Raw genomic sequence first — 19,979 nt, 5'->3', positions numbered from 1 at the left:
GAAGCTATTAGGAACAATAACAAGGTAGAATATAGGAATGGAGTAAAGAAAATTAGCAATCTCTAAAGCAATAAAAAAGTAAAAAGTTAATAATAGTGAGCTTTAATTATCAAATTAGCAACCTGAGCTACAGCTGTTGTGATGCTTTTGAAGCTAAGTTGCCCTATCTTAAATAAAAACATAGTGACTCTATTAATGAAATTTCATTCAGTAAACTAATCATCCCTAGAATAATACAAGCTACCAGAAAATAGGAAAAAGGGAACTGATCTATTTATCCTCTCTTTACAGATCAGCTCCAGTTCATTTAAATGGAATTTATGCTAAAATTGTGCTAAAATTTTTGAATCCGTATTTTGTCTTGCTTTGAAAGAAAAAAAAATCACATAATCCTGAATCAGAAATATTAATTTATTTGATTATGGTAGAAGCAAAATTAAGAAAACATGGCCAGGTACAGTGGCTATCTTTGGAAGGCTGAGACAAAGAGAATTGTTTGAGCCCAAAAGTTTGAGGCCAGCCTAGGCAACGTAGTGGAACCCCATCTCTTCAAAAAAAAATTTTTTCAAGAAATTTAGCTGGGCATGGTGGCACATGCCTGTAGTCCCAGCTACTGAAGAGGCTGAAGCAGGAGGATCGCCTAAGCCCAGGAGACTGAGGTTGTGGTGAGCCACAACTGTGTCACTGTACTCCAGTCTGGGTGATACAGGTATACCCTGTCCCTAAAAAAAAGAAAAAAAAAGAGAGAGAGAGAGGAAAACAAAGATTTGAAAATTTTTAAAAATATATAAATCTCAAATTATGAAGGTATCAAAGAAGTAAACAATCAAGAATATGAGGTTTTCTCTTAGGAACCCTATAACATCACTATATTTAGCATTGCTCAAATGATGCTAGTTTGCTAATGATAAAAATGTGTTAAACCAAAATGTCATCTAAAACGTTTTGAAAACTGTTCATTCTCATTACTGAAAAACTGAGATTAAAATAAAGTCAAAATTACCTACAATTAAGACAAATTGTTTTATCTCACTTTCCAGTTATGTTTTTAAAAAATTATTTAAGAACATTTGGCAAACCTTTTCATATATATCCTCTCTTGTGAGCCTCACTACAACCTAATGTGATGGGTAATATTGCCTCTATCATGGAAATAAGAAACAAAGGCTCTAAAAAGCCACATCACTTACCTAGTGCCGCACTACAAGTCACAAAGAATCAAGACTGATTAGAGGTCACTTGATCTCAAGTTCAGTGTTCTCTGCATGATATTTCAACTACCATTCACGATTTCTTTATCTTTCTCTCATTTTATTAATATCCACTCCCAAAACTCCACTTAAGCTTAAAGAAATATAAAAAGGTATAAATTCCCAAGAATAAAGATGAGAGATGTCAACAAGTGCTCAAAGATGCAACAGAACATAAGTGGAAACCTAACAGTCCAAGGGAGCTGAAGTAGTGGCCAGCTTCTCCAGAAGACTGGAGAAGAGATGAGATAGAAAAAGCAGTAATGGTTGGAATTCTGTGTAAGGATTAGTTTTGTCAGAGGTGTTTGAACCAGAGCGACTCCATCTTGAATAGGAGCTGGGTACAATAAGGCTGAAACACAGGAGATTAGGCATTTTAAGTCACAGGATGAGACAGGAGGTCAGCACAAGATACGGGTCACAAAGACATTGCTGATAAAACAGGTTGCAATAAAGTTGGCAAAAACCGACCAAAACCAAGATAGCGATGAAAATGACCTCTGGTCCTCCTCAGCGCTCATTATACACAATTTATAATGCATTTGAATGCTAAAAGACACTCTCACTAGTGCCATGACAGTTTACAAATGCCATGGCAATGTCAGGAAGTTACCCTATATGGTCTAAAAAGGAGATGAACCCTCAGCTCTGGTAACTGCCCACCTCTTGCCCAGAAAACTCATGAATAACACACCCCTAGTTTAGCATATACTCAAGAAATAGCTGTTTAAGTATTATTAGTCAAGAAGTCCAAGCTGTTGCTCTGCCTATGGAGTAGCCATTCTTTTATTCTTTTACTTTCTTAATAAACTTGCTTTCACTTTATGGACTCACCCCAAATTGTTTTTGCACAAGGTCCAAGAACCCTCTCTTGGGGTCTGGATTGAGACCCCTTTCTGGTAACAGTTTCATCCCCAACCTCTTCCTCTCCTCATGCTGCTTCCTAAGAGACAAGAAATTCATGATCTGGAGAAACCAACCAGGAAAACCTAGGTTTTAGGTTACCAGGCACAGCAGAGATCAGAGAAAATGAAATGAGAGCTATCAAGTGCAAGTCCCCATCCTATGCTCTGTGATCACAGGGACCCTCCTCAACTTGGTTCTGAGCAGCCTATTGCTACCTTCTGGTGAGAGATTAGAGAATTCTCTGGAAAATCTGATCAGCAGAAGAGAAAAGACCTACAGTCAATAAAATTTAGAATCTCCCAAACAAAGTAACCAGTTGTCAGCCTAGTCACTCAGTAGAGAAGCCCAACAAGACCCACATCCTACCCCCACACCAGAGCATACTTACTCAACCACTCACTCAACCAGGGTTATCAGAGTAGAAGAAAATCATTAGTAAATAAGCAAATACAAATTTTGCCTGTGTTCAGGCTTTAGGAAAAATTTTCAAAATCACTTTATTTAAAATAACAATACTCTGCTGCAAAAGTAAGAGAATAGAATTATTCTTATCTAGTAGGAGTTTGCAATGGGTTTTCAAAACCGAGTATTTTGTGAAAGAAAGGCTTATATTAACTTTGAATTATTTATATTATTCACATAGCCATAGATTTATGATTAATATAGTTATCTAAATAAGGCTTCACAACTCTGGTAAATAGCTCAAGAAACGGGAGTGTTTACTACGTGTTTCTTATGTTAAAAACAAGTTTTAATGTTAAAAAAAAAGTGTTCATCATTCAAAAAAATGACTAAGGAATTTCAAAAACAAAACAGAAATCACCTCCTGTGATTCCACAGCCAGTAATTTTGGTACATCATCTTTTAGATCTATAGATCCAGATCAACATTTTAATGTTTGTTTTCTTCTATATCAACTTGCTTTTAATTTCTAATATAATTTTTTAAATAATATATATTATAGAAACATGAAAGTAGTAAAAATCTTCAAATTATAATATCAGCTTTAAATCTAAAGCTTTCAAATATTTGAAAAACCAAGATAAAAAATATCTGGAGAATCTTTATTGTGTGAAGTTGTCAAAGTACTTATAAAATAGCAGCCACGGCTCCTGAATTTGTCCACTAATAACCATATCTAGTTTTTGAATACAGAATTCAGATTTCTCTGTCAAATCTATTCCCCTCTCACAATAGTAATGATGATTGCTTTATTTAAACTTTCACCACCATTTACCTACATTAATTAAACAAACATTTTAATCAGTTTTATCTATCAGTCTCTCTCCATTTTGGTCTAATCGTCACTTTACCTTGTGAAACATCATCTTAGCATCTTATGGCCATGTCTCTCTTCTGTTTCAAAACCTTTAGTGATCTCCTGTTGCCTACAGGTTAAAGTCCAAATTCCTACTGTGGCCCAAAGGTCATTCTAATCTGGCCCTGACCTGCCTCCAGTCACTTGCTTCCATCTTCTGTCTTACACTCTGGCTTCCCTGAATTGCCCTCTGATTTCAGTACCAGCATCTTCCCACCTGCTGTTTTATCTGTTGCAATGTCTTCTCCATATAAATTTTAAAATGGTGTGATAAATACCATTTCATGGTGTGGAATGCACTAACATTCCACAAATATGTTATATATTATATAATTCAGGTACATGAGAACATGGGTAATACTTGTACTACAGTTTTTAAAATTTGTATTTTAAAATTCTGTATTTTAAAATTTCTCTTTAACAAAAGGCATCACTTAAACTACTGATTCTGTTTGCTCTAAAAGAACAAGAATGAATGCAAGATTATGTTCATTACTTACTCAATATGATCTATTTAAGAAAGAGTTCTGATCTTCATAGGTTTTTTTTTTATTTCTCAATTGCAGTAGTAATTGCTTACTTGCTAACAAAATTAGTTTACATATGCTTGTCTATCATTCTACACTGGACTGTGAGCTTCCTCAAGGACGAGGATGAGAGGATGAGGGTGACAATGTCTTATTTTTTCTTTTAAATATCCATGCCTGAACATAGAAGTGTTCAATAAATAGGGACAAAGACAAAGAGGGCTTAATACAGGATGGGAGGGAAGAAAACCAGAGGAAGAGAAAGAAAAACAAAGTAAAAAACTGATGTCAGTATAGGAATCTTTCCCTAAACGTATATAAAAATAATGAATTACAGATTTTAAATAATCTTCATTTCAATCTTCTAATTTTAATTCTAAAAAAAAAAATGGACTGGTACATTCCTGTCTTTTAGAATATAAAAAGGTTTTATAAAATCAACGCAATTTTTGTTCACCATTTCAAAGGCTAACTATTAAACCAAGGAAAGAACCTTAAAAAAAAGTTAACTTATATTGGATAAAATAAAATCTAAGAAGCAGATGATAAAGTTGATAAGGTGTTGATTATAGGATTTTGTCATTACAGTATAAATTTATATATCTTTTCATATCTAGTATCAAAATACCCTCCATATACAGGTGAATCTCTTACTATGGGATTCTGTGATAGGAAGTGCTACTCCATCTCATCTTATGTAAGCCCCAGGGACTAAATGATCCATTAGGCTCTCATTCCTTAGCATCAAATGATTTACACTTACAAAATTAGATGTTACCAACTGGAAAACTGAATCCTGGAGGGCTGCTACGACTCAGGGACAGTTAAAAAATTATCTGCATAGAGATAAAAGTACTATGGTTGTAACAGTGTTGAGAATTCAGCAGCAACAGATTGAAAATCGAGTAGAGCTGAATCAGTGACAGATTCCCACGGTGGACTATTTGGTGGTATGACCCTGGTTGTGTTCGTCACTGCTCAGCTTTCTTTGATTTCTGCTCATTTTCAGAGCCTGGTTCTCCCATGTTCTTGCTGACTCTGAGAGCTGCCCAACCTACTTCAATAAATTCCTTTTCTGCATAAGACAGCCAGAGTCAGTTTCTTGGTTACAGCCAAGAGTTGGAACTCATAGTCGCACAAAATGTACCCATCCCAACTCCCACTATAATAATTAGCCACATTCATTTGTTTAAATAAGCAAAGATCACTCAAAGTTCCTGAAAGCTCCATTATTTAATGACTGCGTCTATCAATACCAAACTTCCTAATTCAGAAGGACAAACAAAAGAACAAAAGAATAACAAATATAATCAAAAGGTTAGGTCAAAAGTGCCGGGTATAGAAAGAAGAGATGAAATATGCATTTTCATTTTCAGTATTTTATTTATTTATTTATTTGTTTATTTCGAGATGGAGTCTCACTCTGTCACACAGGCTAGAGTGCACTGGTGTGATCTTGACTCAGTGCAGCTTCCGACTCCCAGGTTCAAGTGATTCTCCTGCCACAGGCTCCCGAGTAGCTGGGACTACAGGCATGCACTACCACGCTTGGCTAATTTTTGGCTTTTTGATAGAAACAGTTTTCACCACGTTGGCCAGGCTGGTCTTGGAATTCCTGACCTCAGGTGATCCGCCTGCCTCAGCCTCCCAAAGTGCTGAGGTTACAGGCAAGAGCCACTGTGCCTGGCCAGTTTCAGTACTTTTTCATTGTGAAGTCCCAGCCTAAGATTTCAGAACCACTTAAAAGTAATTTAATAAAACATCACAAGTGAATTTTGAACCAGAATCTAAGTTCTCTAGAATTGAGAATTTAAACTATACATTATAGCTCATAATATCAAAAATGAGGATGATAACCAAGAAGAAAGCTAAAAAGATATAAAACAGGATAGGAAATTTGTATTCTGTACCTCACTCTACTTTTACCATGATGTTTCTTGTGTATTTACATTGCTTCCCAGACTAACCAAATGAAACCATAAATTCACATTATCTTTGAAAACACAGAAACTAATCCTACATCATATCCAAGCACTAATTGCAGAGACTTAGATAATCAGCATAAAGACTAGTGTTTGTACAAGGAGGGAAAAGAAAAAATGCAGATTAGTTAAGTATACCACCAGACTCAGAAAACGCTGAGTTTACAATACAATCTATCAAAATTCTAGTGTCATTTTTTTCACAGAAATGAAAAATGCAATCCTTAAATTCATATGTAACCACAAAAGACCCTGAATAGCCAAAGCAATCTTGAGCAAAAATAACAAAGCTGGAAGAATCACATTCGCAGATTTCAAATATATTAGAAAGCCATTGTAATCAGAACAGTATGGTACTGGCAATAAAAACAGACACATCAACCAATGGAACTGAATAGAAAGTCCAGAAATAAACCCATGCATTTGAGACAAAGGTGCCAAGACCACACAATGGGGAAAAGACAGTCTCCTCAACAAATGGTGCTGGAAAAACTGGGTATCTTCATACAGAAGAATAAAAGTGGGTCTTTATCTGAGACTATATGCAAAAATCAAGTCAAAATCTGAAGACTGAAATATATTATCAGAAAATATAAAAACTATTAGAAGAAAACATATGGGAAAAGCTCCATTACATTGATCCAAGCAATTTTGTTGATACAACCCTGAATCATAGGCAACAAAAGCAAAAACAGACAAATGGAATTGTATCAAACTAAAATGTTTTTACACAGCAAAGGAAATAATTAGTTGTAAAGAAACAACCCAGGATGAGAGAAAATATTTGCAAACCATACACATCTAATAAGGAGTTAACATCCAAAATATATAAGAAACTCAAAAACCTCAATAGCAAGAAAACAAGTAAATCAATTAAAAAATGGGCAAAGAATATGAACAGATATTTCTCAGAAGAAAACATATAAATGGCTAACGAGTTCATGAAAAAAGCTCAATGTCATTAATCATTAGGGATATGCAAATTACAGTGAGATATCACCTTGTAACTGTCAGAACGGCTATTAACAAAAAGATTAAAAATAACACAAGTGTTTTCAAGGATGTGGAAATAATAATTCTTGCCCTTTGTTGGTGGGAAGGTAAATTAATACAACCATTATGAAAAACCATACGGATTCCTCAAAAAACTAAAAATAAACTACTATATGGCCTAGCGATCCACTTCTAGATGATACAAGATAACTGAAATCAATATATCAAAGAGATACCTGCATTCCCGTGTTCACTGAAGCTTTATCCACAATAGCCAAGATATGGAATTAACCTAAACGTCTACCAACGGATAAATGCATAAAGAAAATGTAGTACATACACATAATGGAAAAATATTCAGCCTTTTAAAAAGAAGAAAATTTTGTCATTTGTTACAACTTGGAATGAACCCAGAGGACATTATGCTAAGTGAAATTAGCCAGGTACTGCATTATTCCACTTATAGGTAGAATCTAAAAACATGTAACTCATAGAGTTAAAGAGTAGAACAGTGGTTACCAGAGGCTTGGGGAGGAGGGAAGAAATGCGGAGTTGTTGCTCCAAGGGTACAAAGTTTCAGTAAGACAGGAGGAGTAAGTCTCTGAGAACTACTGCATAGTAGGATGACTAAGTTAATAATAACGTATATTTCAGAATAGCTAAGAGAGTTAATTTCGAATGTCTTACCATAAAAAATAAGTGACATGCTAATTGGCTTGATTTAATCATTCCGTATTGTACATATGCAGCAAAACATTACACTGTACTCCATAAATACATATTATTATAATTGGTTAATTAGAAATAACACTTTTTAAAAAATTGAGATAATTATAAACTAATTTTCTAAAGTGAAAGAAAATCATGTATGGTTAAATATGGGGGAAAACCTATAAATTATGGCACGATGTCAGTTTCACCCACTTTCAAACAGAAACATACATATTCCTTTTAAATAAATACATTCTATAGTATCAATAGTGAATTAAAACAGTGGTCATAAAGTACTTACAAACCCTGGAACTGAACACAATGGTTCAGTATTTCTTGTTTTGTGACATCCCAGGAGAATGATCATATTACGATAACATCACTTCTTAATGTGTGTTTTTAAGTAATCACTTTGTTCACAGATAAGCAGTTGTGTGTGTGAGCTCCTGCATATGTTGTGTTTGCATATGTAATAAGTTAAATATTAACATAAAGTACCAAAGAGATATAGCGATTTTATTTTGGCAATAGTCTATCTCTAAAGATAATTAATGTTCATATTTAAAGAGCTATCCATGTGATATTTTGATGTTCGCATTTTCTTCTGAATTACAATTACCTCTAAAATTCGTATTTAACTTAAAAAATAAATGTAAGCCCATTAATTATAAAGTAAGAAAAAATTTTGGCTTGGTTCTTTAAAAAACAAACAGAATCTCTCCTAAAGAGACATAAATCATAATTTGAAAAAGGTATTAAAATTGTAACTCTTTCTAATACAAGAGGGGACATATGTTCAGTTGTGGCAAGTTTTCAAATTGAGGTTCCTACTTTAATGATCAAGGAAAAAGCTTCCAGGCTACAGAAAAAAAGGACTTAAAAAATTAACAACAATAAAAATAGCTCACTAAACTTTAAAGATATTTTTAAAAGTATATTAAGTTCTCAGGGTATAAGCCATTTTGGGGCAATTGATTCTGGGGGAAATTAAATAGATAATGTTATTTTACCTAAGTCATTGAGATGAGGAAATACATTTGATTGTGTATTCTCCATACAAATACACACACACACACACACACACAGAGAGAGAGAGAGAGAGACAGAGACAGAGACAGACAGAGAGAGAGAGAGAGAGATCAGTAAGAAGCATCTTATTAGAAAGGTCTATACAAAATTAGATAACCAAGTAACAGCATGGGGCGAGAGTTACAAGAGGAAAAATTTGGAACAGATTTCAAAGGACAGCAAAAGCAGTGCTGCTGTAGAATGAAGTTCTGGCAAAAGGTGCAGAAAGATGAGCACACGGGAAAAAGACCATAAAGCCTGACAGAATTCTGGGAATAAAATAATAATATTTAGAATTTATGCCATACTTTTTTTTTCTTCAAGCATTTTACACAAATCAACTAATTAATCATCAAAACACCCACATGAATATTTCTCAACTCATTATCACACCCAAGAATGAGTTGCTTCTTCTTGATTACATATTACAAATCAAAGTTTTTTTCACTTTTCACATTAAACTTTTCAGCAATATCTGCCTTTTCATCTAGAACTAGTTTAATCATTGCATTTGATATTTTCAACAAATTCTATTGCCCCAAATCCAAAATTAGACTGCCTGTTTCTGATAGATTTCCCTTGAGAACAACACAGGATTTATTAAAACAATCTACACCATGTTTGCTTAAGTTCAAAATACTATCTAGCTGATAGAATATAGATAGTCCCCAATTTATGATGGTTTGACTTACAATTTTTTAACTTTACTCTAGTGTGAAAGTTATATGCATTCAGTCAAAACCGTACCTTGAATACCCAAACATTGTTTTTCACTCCCACATCACATTCAATAAATTACATGAGATAATCAACACTTATTATATAATTACAAAATTATTTATATTCATTTATTATAAAATTGGCTTTGTTCGATGACTTTGCCCAACTATAGGCTAATATAAGACTCCAGAGCACGTATAAGGTAGGCTAGGTTAAGCAATGATGTTCAGTAGGTTAGGTATATTCAATACATTTTTGACTTATGACATCTCCAACTTATGATGGTTTTATGAGGATGTAACCCCATCATCAGTCAAGGAGCATTTGTATATTAAAGTCCAGAATAGCTAATGGACAAATAAAAAGCATATTGAAAATTTCTAGAAAGTATCATGAAAACTCATGCTTAGGTCATTTTCTCCAGCTTTGCAACATTATTGAATAACCATTTCCCAAAAGGTTACTAATCACCAAATCTAGTGGCCTTTTCTAAACTGCTCTGAAGCCTGTGATACTACCTACCATACTCTGATTCTTAGCCTTCCAAGACAATGTACACTCTAATTTACTCTTTTACCTAACAGGTATTTGTTTCTTGTTACAGATGCCTCCAAAATTAATGAGCTCCTCAAAAATCCTTTCTTTGGAAGAAGGCTCTAGAACCAGGCTGCCTGAACCTCTATCCAAACTCTACTACTTGCTAGTTGTCTGAACTATGGCAATGTCTTGATGTGTCAGCAGTTTCACCTGCAAGAAGGGTATGTTGGTAATAACGGTACTTATTTTACAAAGGATTTGAGAGAAATATGTCAAAAAATATGTCAAAAAGAGGAACAGTGCCCAGTATATCATAAACATCAACAAATGTTAGCAGTTATGATGTTAAATTTTATGATTACTATTATCCTCTTTATTTGCGATATCATCTAATCTAATAGCTTCAATAATTTCTGCTCTGTAAGTGACCCTCAAAACTAAATCTTGTTGACATAACCTTATCTGAAATTGTAATTTTCATTTTCAACCACCTGCTGAGTATTTCCATCAACAGTGCCTTCCCAACAGCACATATTCAAAAGATCCCAGGCTGAACACACCATCCCAAAATTATCATTCATCCTATGTTCCTTTTTTTCAGGATGTAAAGTTTCAAAATACAAGTCATATTCTCTATTCGATTTTCATTATATCACCCTTTGTGACAACCTAGACAATTAGTATAATATTACAATTAAAATAAGGCCCAACTCATTTTCTTCAATTTGACAGGATATAATTTGTCTTCTCGTGGTTTTCCTTCTTTGCCTAAAATTATTTCCCTTTTGCTTAAATCAAAAACTAATAAATGTGACCTGTTATTACTTATTCTAACATCACTTTTTATTCTAGTGTCCATTTGTACATCAGTTCTTTCAAATTAGTACCCTTTTTGTAAGAAATGATTTATGATCTTCCTACTTTTCTTAACTCCAAACATTCATAGGTGCAAGCAGGCCAAGGCAGGTGGATCACTTGAGGTCAGGCATTCGAGCCAGCCTAGCCAACATGGTGAAATCAATCTCTACTAAAAACAAAAATTAGCTGGGGTGGTGGCCTGCACCTGTGATCCCAGCTACTTGGGAAGCTGAGTGAGGAGAATCACCTGAACCCGGGAAGCAGCGGATGCAGTGAGCTGAGATTGTAACCCTGCACTCCAGACTGGGCAAGAGAGCAAGACACAGGCCCAAAAACAAAAAAACAAAAAAAAAAGGAAGGTGCAAACATCTGACTATATCACTGTCACCTTTCATTTGTGTCCTGTAATACTTAATACTTAATGTGATTTACTTTGCTTTTATTTCTTTCAATTATAGTTAGTATATTATATTGATATTTTACTGTGTATTTCTGACTGTATTTTCAAGGTAAGGGGGTGCCTACAAAATACTTATTATAAAAAAAGGATGTTGGGTCTGACATGATTGAGAATCAGTGTAGTAAATGAAGAGCTACAAAAATAAGTAATATTGTCTTCCTAGGCTTATTAAAGGGAGGAAAATGTTACTATTGGTTTATTTATTTTATTATGATTATGTAGTACATTTATATACAAGAAATGGAGCAATGGTAATTGTTACCATTATCGTTAAGATTATCAAATAACTATAATATGTTATCATTGCAAAATCTCACTCACATATTGATATCATAGGTACAAGTTCTTCGGCAAAGTAAAGTATACCAACTCCAACGTATTACAATGTTTTTAAAAAGTAATCAGGATTGCCTTTAAGAAGCCAGGGTCACACAAAAAAAAAACTCAGCAGATCAATATTTAACCATGAACTTGTATTTATAAAGAATATCAAGGAAATCATTCTTGAAGAAATTAAGCTCTACCAAAATCGTAATCCTGAAACTTAAGCCAAGTCTTTAGTTGTAGAATCCTATTGTCTTATATAAATAATTCTGAAAGTAGTATAATACCCTTAAGAGAAGGATTGTGTCATCATTTCCTCCTTGATCATTTCCCAACAATAGGCTTGTATTAGTCAGGGTTCTCTAAAGGAACAGAACTAATGGAATATATATATACACACACATATATATAATGGAATATATATACACACACATATATATAATGAATATATATATTCCAATAATTAATGGAATAATATCCAATAACTAATGGAATATATATATATTCCATTATATTGCATATATATATTCCATTATATCGCATATATTCTCCATTATATTGCATATATATTCCATTATATTTCATATACACACACACACACACACACACACACAGAGATAGAGAGAGAGGCAAGTATATTAAGTATTAACTCACATGATCACAAGGTCTCACAATAGGCCATCTGCAGGCTGAGGGGCAAGGAGAACCAGTTCAAGTTCCAAAACTGAAGAACATGGAGTCCGATGTTCAAGGGCAGGAAGCATCCATCATGGGAGAAAGATGTAGCCTGGGAGGCTAGGCCAGTCTCTCTTTTTACATTTTTCTGTCTGCTTTTTTATTCTGGCTGTGCTGGCAGCTGATGAGATGATGCCCACCCAGATTAAGGGTGGGTCTGCCTTCCCCCAGCTCACCTACTCAAATGCTAATCTCCTTTGGCAACACCCTCACAGACATACCTAGGATCAATACTTTGTATCCTTCAATTCAATCAAGTTGACACTCAGTATTAACCAAAGCAAGTCCACCCCTTGTCAACTTGAACCCATACACATCTCCTGAAATCATACATAATCTTTAAATAAAGACAATAATAAGGTCACAATTATGCCTAACATAGTACAACTATTCTTTGTACAACCGGAAACGCACCAATCCTCAACCCAAATACTATTACATAAAGTTAACAATACTTAAATGCTGATGTGAACTCAATAAATCTTATGTCACATGATAAAGGAGAAAGGAAATAAAATGACGATAATTTCTTAGTACAAGTGTATATATACACAAACATGTTTTTAACAAAAGAAAGGGAAAGACTCATGACAATTACAGTCCTCATTTCTGCAGCTGGCCACGTGGTCATAGCTAGTATTGATGACTACCTTCTTCTACTAACTATTCTGTATTCCCTTTCCCTTCAGCAAGCACCAGGTTGTGTTTTTTTGTTTTTTTATTTTTCCTGGTGGAGTGATTCAAACCTTCATTCATGAAGGGCCTGGATCACTTGCAGTCCTGCCTGGATTGGGCTGCTATAATTTCCCATTGACCTTAATCACAGGGCATGGTAATACTAAGAGATGCCCTAATGGATCTCCTGTACTCCATGCACACTCTTCCTTACCTCCGTTGCAGTGTAGTAGGCTGATTTCATCTTAATAGTCCAGGTCAATCACCCCAGTCAACACTGTATCTCTCTTCTTAGCCTGTTCACTTAAAGGTGGGAGGAACCCAAAGTGTCCAGGTAGCAATCTTAAGTTCCAGTTTAACGGAATCATTGTTGTGTCTCCTGGTGGCAGCATTCCTCCCTCCAGAACTAAGACCTCTGTGCCAGCAGAACGTAATGTTGCAGAAACAGGAAGCAAAAATTTTGCCAGTGGATCACTAGGGTTGATGGTAAGTGGTGCCACTTCCACTTCCACCCTTGAGAGTTTTGCCCCAGCCCTGCAAAGGATTGTCACCTAGTTGGCATTGCAATTGTGACTTCAAAAGGCCATTCTGCCATTCTACCAATCCAGCTGCTTCAAGATGATGGGGAAGATGGTAAGACTAGTGAATTCCATGAGCATGAGTCGCACTTCTTAAGTCATAAAGTGAGTGCCTTGGTCAGAGCCAATGCCATGTGGAATACCATGACGTTGGATAAGGCATTCCGTAAGTCCATGGATGGTAGTCTTGGCAGAAGCATTGTGTGCAGGATAGGCAAACCCATACCTGGAATAAGTGTCTATTCCAGTGAGGACAAACCTCTGCCCGTTCCATGATGGAAGAGGTCCAATATAATCAACCTGCCACCAGCTGGCTGATCACACCAAGGAATGGTACCATATCGAGGGCTTGGTGTTGGTCTCTGCTGCTGACAGCACTCAGCAGTGGTCGTAGCCAGGTCAGCCTTGGTGAGTGGAAGTCCATGTAGCTGAGCCCATGCATAACCTCCATCCTTGCCACCGTGGCCATTTTGTTCATGGGCCCATTGCATGATGACAGGAGTGGCTGGGGAAAGAGGCTGAAGGTTTCCACAGAACGGATCATCCTATCCACTTGATTGTTAAAATCCTCCTCTGCTGAGATCACCTGTTGGTAAGCACTCACATGAGATACAAATATCTTCACGGTTTTTGACCACTTAGAGAGGTCCATCCACATACCTCTTCTCCAAATTTCTTCATTACCAATTTTCCAATCATGCTTCTTCCAAGTCCCGGACCATCCAGTCAAACCACTGGCTACAGCCCATGAATCCATATATAATCACACACCTGGTCATTTTTCCTTCCATTCAAAGTGCACAACCAGGTGCAATGCTTGAAGTTCTGCCCACTGGGAAGATTTCCCTTCACCGCCGTCCTTCAGGGATGTCCTAGAAAAGGGCTGTAGTGCTGCAGCTGTCCACTTTCAGGTTGTGCCTCAGTATCATGCAGAACTATATGTGAACCAGGCTCTAGTCTTCTCTTCCGCTGTCAACTGATCACAGGTAACTCCCCAGGAGGCCATCGGTGCAGGCTGGGGGAGAGAAGGCTGGGTGGCAGGAGTGCAGACCATGGGCATTTGCACCACTTCCTCATGTAAATTATTTGTGCCTTCAAGACCTGCTCGAGCCCGATCACGTAGATACCACTTCCATTTCATGATGGTATGCTGCTGTGCACGACCCAATTAAGAGCTAGATGGGCCAGAAAGCACCCAGTTCGTGATAGGCAGTTCAGGTCACATGGTGACTTGATGACATATAGTCAAATGTTCAGTTTCCACCAATGCCCAGTAACAGGCCAAGAGCTGTCTCTCAAAAGGGGAGCAGTTATCTGCAGAAGATGCCAGGGCCTTGCTCCAAAATCCTAGAGGCCTCCTCTGTGATTCACCTATGGGGGACCCGCCAAAGGCTCCAAACAGCACCCCTATCTGCCACTGACATCTTAAGCACCATTAGATCTGCTGGATCATATTGCCCAAGTGACAAAGCAGCATGCACAGCAGCCTGGACCTGTTGCAGAGCCTTCTGTTGTTCTGGACCCCACTCAAAACTGGCAGCCTTTCAGGTCACTCAATAAATGGGCTGGAGTAACACACCCAAATGAGGAATGTGTTGCCTCCAAAATGCAAATAGGCCCACAAGGCATTGTGCCTCTTTTTTGGATGTAGGAGAGGCCAAATACAGCAACTTATCCTTCACCTTAGAAGGAATATCTCTCTCAGGATAAATACTTTGTATCCTTCAATCCACTCAAGTTGACACTCAGTATTAGCCATCACATGGCCTGCAAGTAAGAATCATAAGACCTTTCACAAATAAAAAAATAAAGAGTTTATGATTTCAGGAATAAGAGTTAAATACCATTTATCTTATATCTATCACAGATTAAACAACCATGCTTTCAGAAACAATTTAAAGTGTCTGTTTTTGCAATCTTTTGCTGTCAAAAATATTTTTGTGTGCCTTTATTTGTGTTTCAAGGCCATTATCTCCTGGGTGGATCCACTGGATTTGTTGGTAAAGTTACCAAAGTATAAAATAATTGTCTATACTATCATTTATAAATTTTTCAGTTAATATACATAATCTTATAACAGAAATAAAACAAATTTGTCTAATGGAAAATTTGAAAGCTCATAAAAATAATAATTTTTGGAGTTTGTATCACCTAAAAAATTAACCTTGTACACATGTTTGGTTATCTCATTCCCTTTCCCTTCTCCCTGGGAATAAGGCCACTGGTAATTTTTAACACTTCAGAAGAAAAACAAAAGTGACTTAAAACACCTACAAAGTAATGACACCTACAAAGTAAATGTTTATGGGCAAAGATATTTATCTATTTGAAAGGGTCATTTTTAAAGGCTTCAGAGATTCTATTGTATTGAATATCTACCGTCAGGAACAATTATGGAATTCTGAACTAAATATACACTTTCTTAACACACTGAAATCTACTAATGTTAAAGTCTCAAAAATGAAATACATTTATGACATGAATAGAAAGATGAATTTCTAACCATTATAGTCATTTTAAAAATAGAAAATGTCTCCAATTGTATATAACTTAATAGGGATTTCAGGTCCTCAATTCCTACTTCTTCCTCAACTGGGTACCTTTCAGGATCATGTCTTCCGTAAAGGACAAGGGATGAATGAGATTTTTTGTGCGGTGACTTCCAAATCTAATTTCCTATCATAGGGTATATTTTAGACTCTAACGTATAAAGAATAATAACACATTAGACACACATGGGAACTTACAAAATATATATGTAATAAGCAAAATATTAATCTTAAAGAAGAAATTTACATTTATTCAGTCTTCGACTTCAGTCGTATTAGTTTCTGCTAAGTCACATTTACCACATAAAATGAAGATCGTGCTATTAATTACTGTACTTACGCTCAAATGGCATATAAGTGATCTTACAGGGACAGCCTGCTTCCTGATGTAATCCTTATAAGGTTCTTAGTAAAAACCCTTTAAAAAAATAACTGTTAATACTAGCTACCGTTTATTTAATGCTTACTAAGAATGAAGCATTGTCTTAAGATCATTACCAAATACATAATCTCATTAACACAGTCCTATGGGAGTTATTATCCTCATTACACTTAAAGAAATTGAAGCACACAAAAAAGCCAGAATTTGAACTCACACAGTCTTTATCCAAGACCTAACCTCTTGTCCTCTTCCCTGCATTGCCCTTTCCTCCTTGGCCTTCACACAAACCTGCAGATCCTATATGCAATATAGTCTCCCTACCCTCTGCCTCTCATCTCTGCTAAGAGGGTCCACAGGCCGTTAATTCAAACAGAGCACTCCAGAAACCTGGCAGAGGTGGGAAGGAAAAGACAGTGAATTTTAACAAAGGTAAAAGTAAAGACAGAAAGGATGGCATTATTGAGGCTGTAAAGTAATAAGCTCCATGTTCCTGGATAGATCAAGAATTGGCTCTAAAGGCAATTTAGTTGGAATAAAGGTAGCATTTTCTAAGGTTGATTGAATGTGTAGAGCAACATACTTAGATTAATAATAGGAACCATAACATTTTAGAGCTGGAAAACATTTAAATAACTAATCTCATTCACTCCTCCACCCCTTATAAAAGAAGATGCTGAAACTTAGAAAAGTTAGTTGTTGTTTCTTCAAGGCCTAACAAAACCAGTTAAAGAACCAATGCCATATTCCTATTGGAGAGCATTACATTCTAAAAATCATTATGAATGGGGAGGATTTATTGGATATAATACAATCCTAAACCAGAGAAAAACCTTAAGAAAATAAAGGTATGAGATAGAAAGAAGCTGGGACCAGTTTTCCCATAAAATGCTACCTTAATGCTGCAGACATCAAGAGATCACCTTACCTTTAACTTGCTTTCTTAATTCTCTTTTCCTTGTATTTTCAATCCTGATCCTGCCAAAATAAATTCCATTAGGAGAAACTTCTATATTTTGTATCTTCTTAATGGCTCTTCCTTTCAAAAAGAACTGGATAAAACTTGCTCCGTTGTGTCTCACAAATTCACTTAAGTCATACACTAAAATCATCCCATATTGAGAATGGCACAAATTCAAATGTATAAATTAGAGAGACATTCCTTTGTGAGACAGAACTGAGAAAAATAGAGACCCTGTGTAAGAGGGATTTAAGGGTAGTAGCATTATTAACTACATACTATATAATCAGGCATTATAATTGACATTTTGCAGGTGTTATTTCTTAAAATCAGCACAATTCTTGTATGAGAGAGTTCTTATTATCCTATTTTATAGGTAAAACTAATAAAGCTTAAAGAAGCCAACCAACTTGTCCAAAGGGATACAGTACTAAGTCACAGACCTCTGACATTACAACTTTATTTATTCAAGTACTTAATAACAAAATTTATGTATTTTTCATACACTTATTCTATAAGCTGTGATATGCCTATTTTATTCTATTAAAATCAGTTCTAGAACTAGAAGATAAACTAGAGCTTATTTATACCCTCATACAAAAGTTAATAAACAAAGCCCAAAGATATAAAGTTACTTGCCAAAGATAACAGAACATGTTAATGGCAAGGCAGAAACTACAAATTGTTAAGATTTACCAAGAACTTACTACCATATAAGGTAGGTATTATACTATCCACATTGTACAAATGAGAAAATAAAAGCAATGGGAAATCAAGTGGCTTTTCCAAGATCATAAAGCAAGTAACAAGAAAGAGAAAGAACATAGATTTGTCCTCAAGCAGTCTGGCTCCACAGCCTGTGTTGTTAACCACTATGCTAGAATCTCCCCTTCAATTAAAAATTGTACCTCCTAATTTCCTTTCCAGCTCCTCTGAAATTAAGATAAACTTTGCACTTATGAGTTACACATGAAAGAATCAATAACAGAAAAATCAAGTAAGAACCTACTTTGAAAATTCAAACAGCTCTATTATTTCAATTGATATTTAGAAATTTACATTTCTAATATCTCTATTAATTGACAAATGTAAATGAGTCAATTTATAGAGATTAACAGAGGCTCAAATTTTAAACCTGAACTTATCCCAGCACTACTGATATCTGCATTTAGCTCATCCTTCCAACTCTGCCACATGGATATTTGTAAAATGAGCCTAACGATTAGATCCTCTGCCCAGAATCTGGACAATTTAGAATGCTAAATTGGGACCTTAATTGTTTCTGTTTCATGAGTCAGTGAGTATAATATTTTATCTGTTGGATTTTCTAAATGCCAATTCCATCATGTTCTAAGCACATTCTTTGCCCACTCAGTAGTAGACTGGGTCACTCAAACAAAATGTAAGTATAACAGTAAAATGAAGTTTTCTAATTCTTTATTTTCTCTTACAAGCAACCAACAGACCAATATTTTGGTGGGCTCATCTACCTATGTATCTCAATTTTTTCTTTTATCTCTTCACTCTCTCTCCATTTAACCAATCCCAACTGCGTAAATCACACATTAGAATACAGTCAGCCCTCTGTATTCATGGGTTCCCCATCCATGGATTCAACTAAGCAAGGATCAAAAATATTCAGAAAGAAACATTCCAGAAAGTTCCAAAAACCGAAACTTGAATTTGCCAGCATGGAAAGTACTATGTTGAATCCACTGGAATAAAGGGATAGAGAGCCATTGTATTAGATATTATAAGTAATCTAGAGATGATTTAAAGGGAAGATGTGTGTAGTTATGTCAGAGGTATTTGAACCAGAATGAATCCATCTTGAATAGGAGCTGGGTGAAACAAGGCTGAGACACAGCAGGTTAGACATTGTAAGTCACAGGATGAGGCAGGGGGTCAGCACAAGATATAGTCACAAAGACCATGCTGATACAACAAGGTGTAAAGAAGCTGGCCCAAACCCACCAAAACCAAGATGGCCATGAAAGTGACCTCTGGTCCTCCTCACTACATTATATGCTAATTATAATGCATTTGCATGCTAAAAGACACTCCCACCAGTGCCATGACAGTTTGCAAATGCCATGGCAACGTCATGAAGTTACCCTATAATGGTCTAAAAAGGGGAGGAACCTTCGGTTCTGGGAATTGCCCACCCCTTTCCCAGAAAACTCATGAATAATCTACCCTTGTTTAGGATATAATCAAGAAGTAACAATAAAAATAGCCAAACCGCAGCCCTGAGGGCTACTCTGCCTATAGAGTAGCCATTCTTTTATTCCTTTACTTTTCTAATAAACGTGCTTTCTAATTCTTTCTTGCACTAGATCTAAGAACACCTCTTGAGGTCTGGATACAGACAGACCCCTTTCCTGTAACAGCTATATACAAATACGACAACATTTTACATAAACGACTTGAGTGTCTTTGGATTTTGGT

At 35.7% G+C, this 19,979-nt stretch overlaps 1 protein-coding gene across 7 annotated transcripts in view; it reads right to left on the bottom strand.

Moving 5' to 3' along the window:
• METTL15 (methyltransferase like 15) overlaps positions 1–19,979 on the bottom strand; it is a 432,137-nt gene that overhangs the window by 361,950 nt on the left and 50,208 nt on the right. The window contains exon 1 of one of the 7 annotated variants that reach the window (XM_017948533.3): positions 13,279–13,805. The exons of the other annotated variants lie outside the window; for them this stretch is intronic. Within the exon in view, the coding sequence (XP_017804022.3) occupies positions 13,279–13,308 (30 nt within the window). The 5' untranslated portion in view covers positions 13,309–13,805. Of the gene's footprint in view, positions 1–13,278; positions 13,806–19,979 lie in introns of those variants that run through there. 7 annotated transcript variants of the gene reach the window in all.

Source organism: Papio anubis, chromosome 12 (assembly GCF_008728515.1).
Source record: "Papio anubis isolate 15944 chromosome 12, Panubis1.0, whole genome shotgun sequence".
Taxonomy (NCBI): Eukaryota; Metazoa; Chordata; class Mammalia; order Primates; family Cercopithecidae; genus Papio; species Papio anubis.
This window is presented reverse-complemented; position numbering and strand designations above follow the sequence as displayed.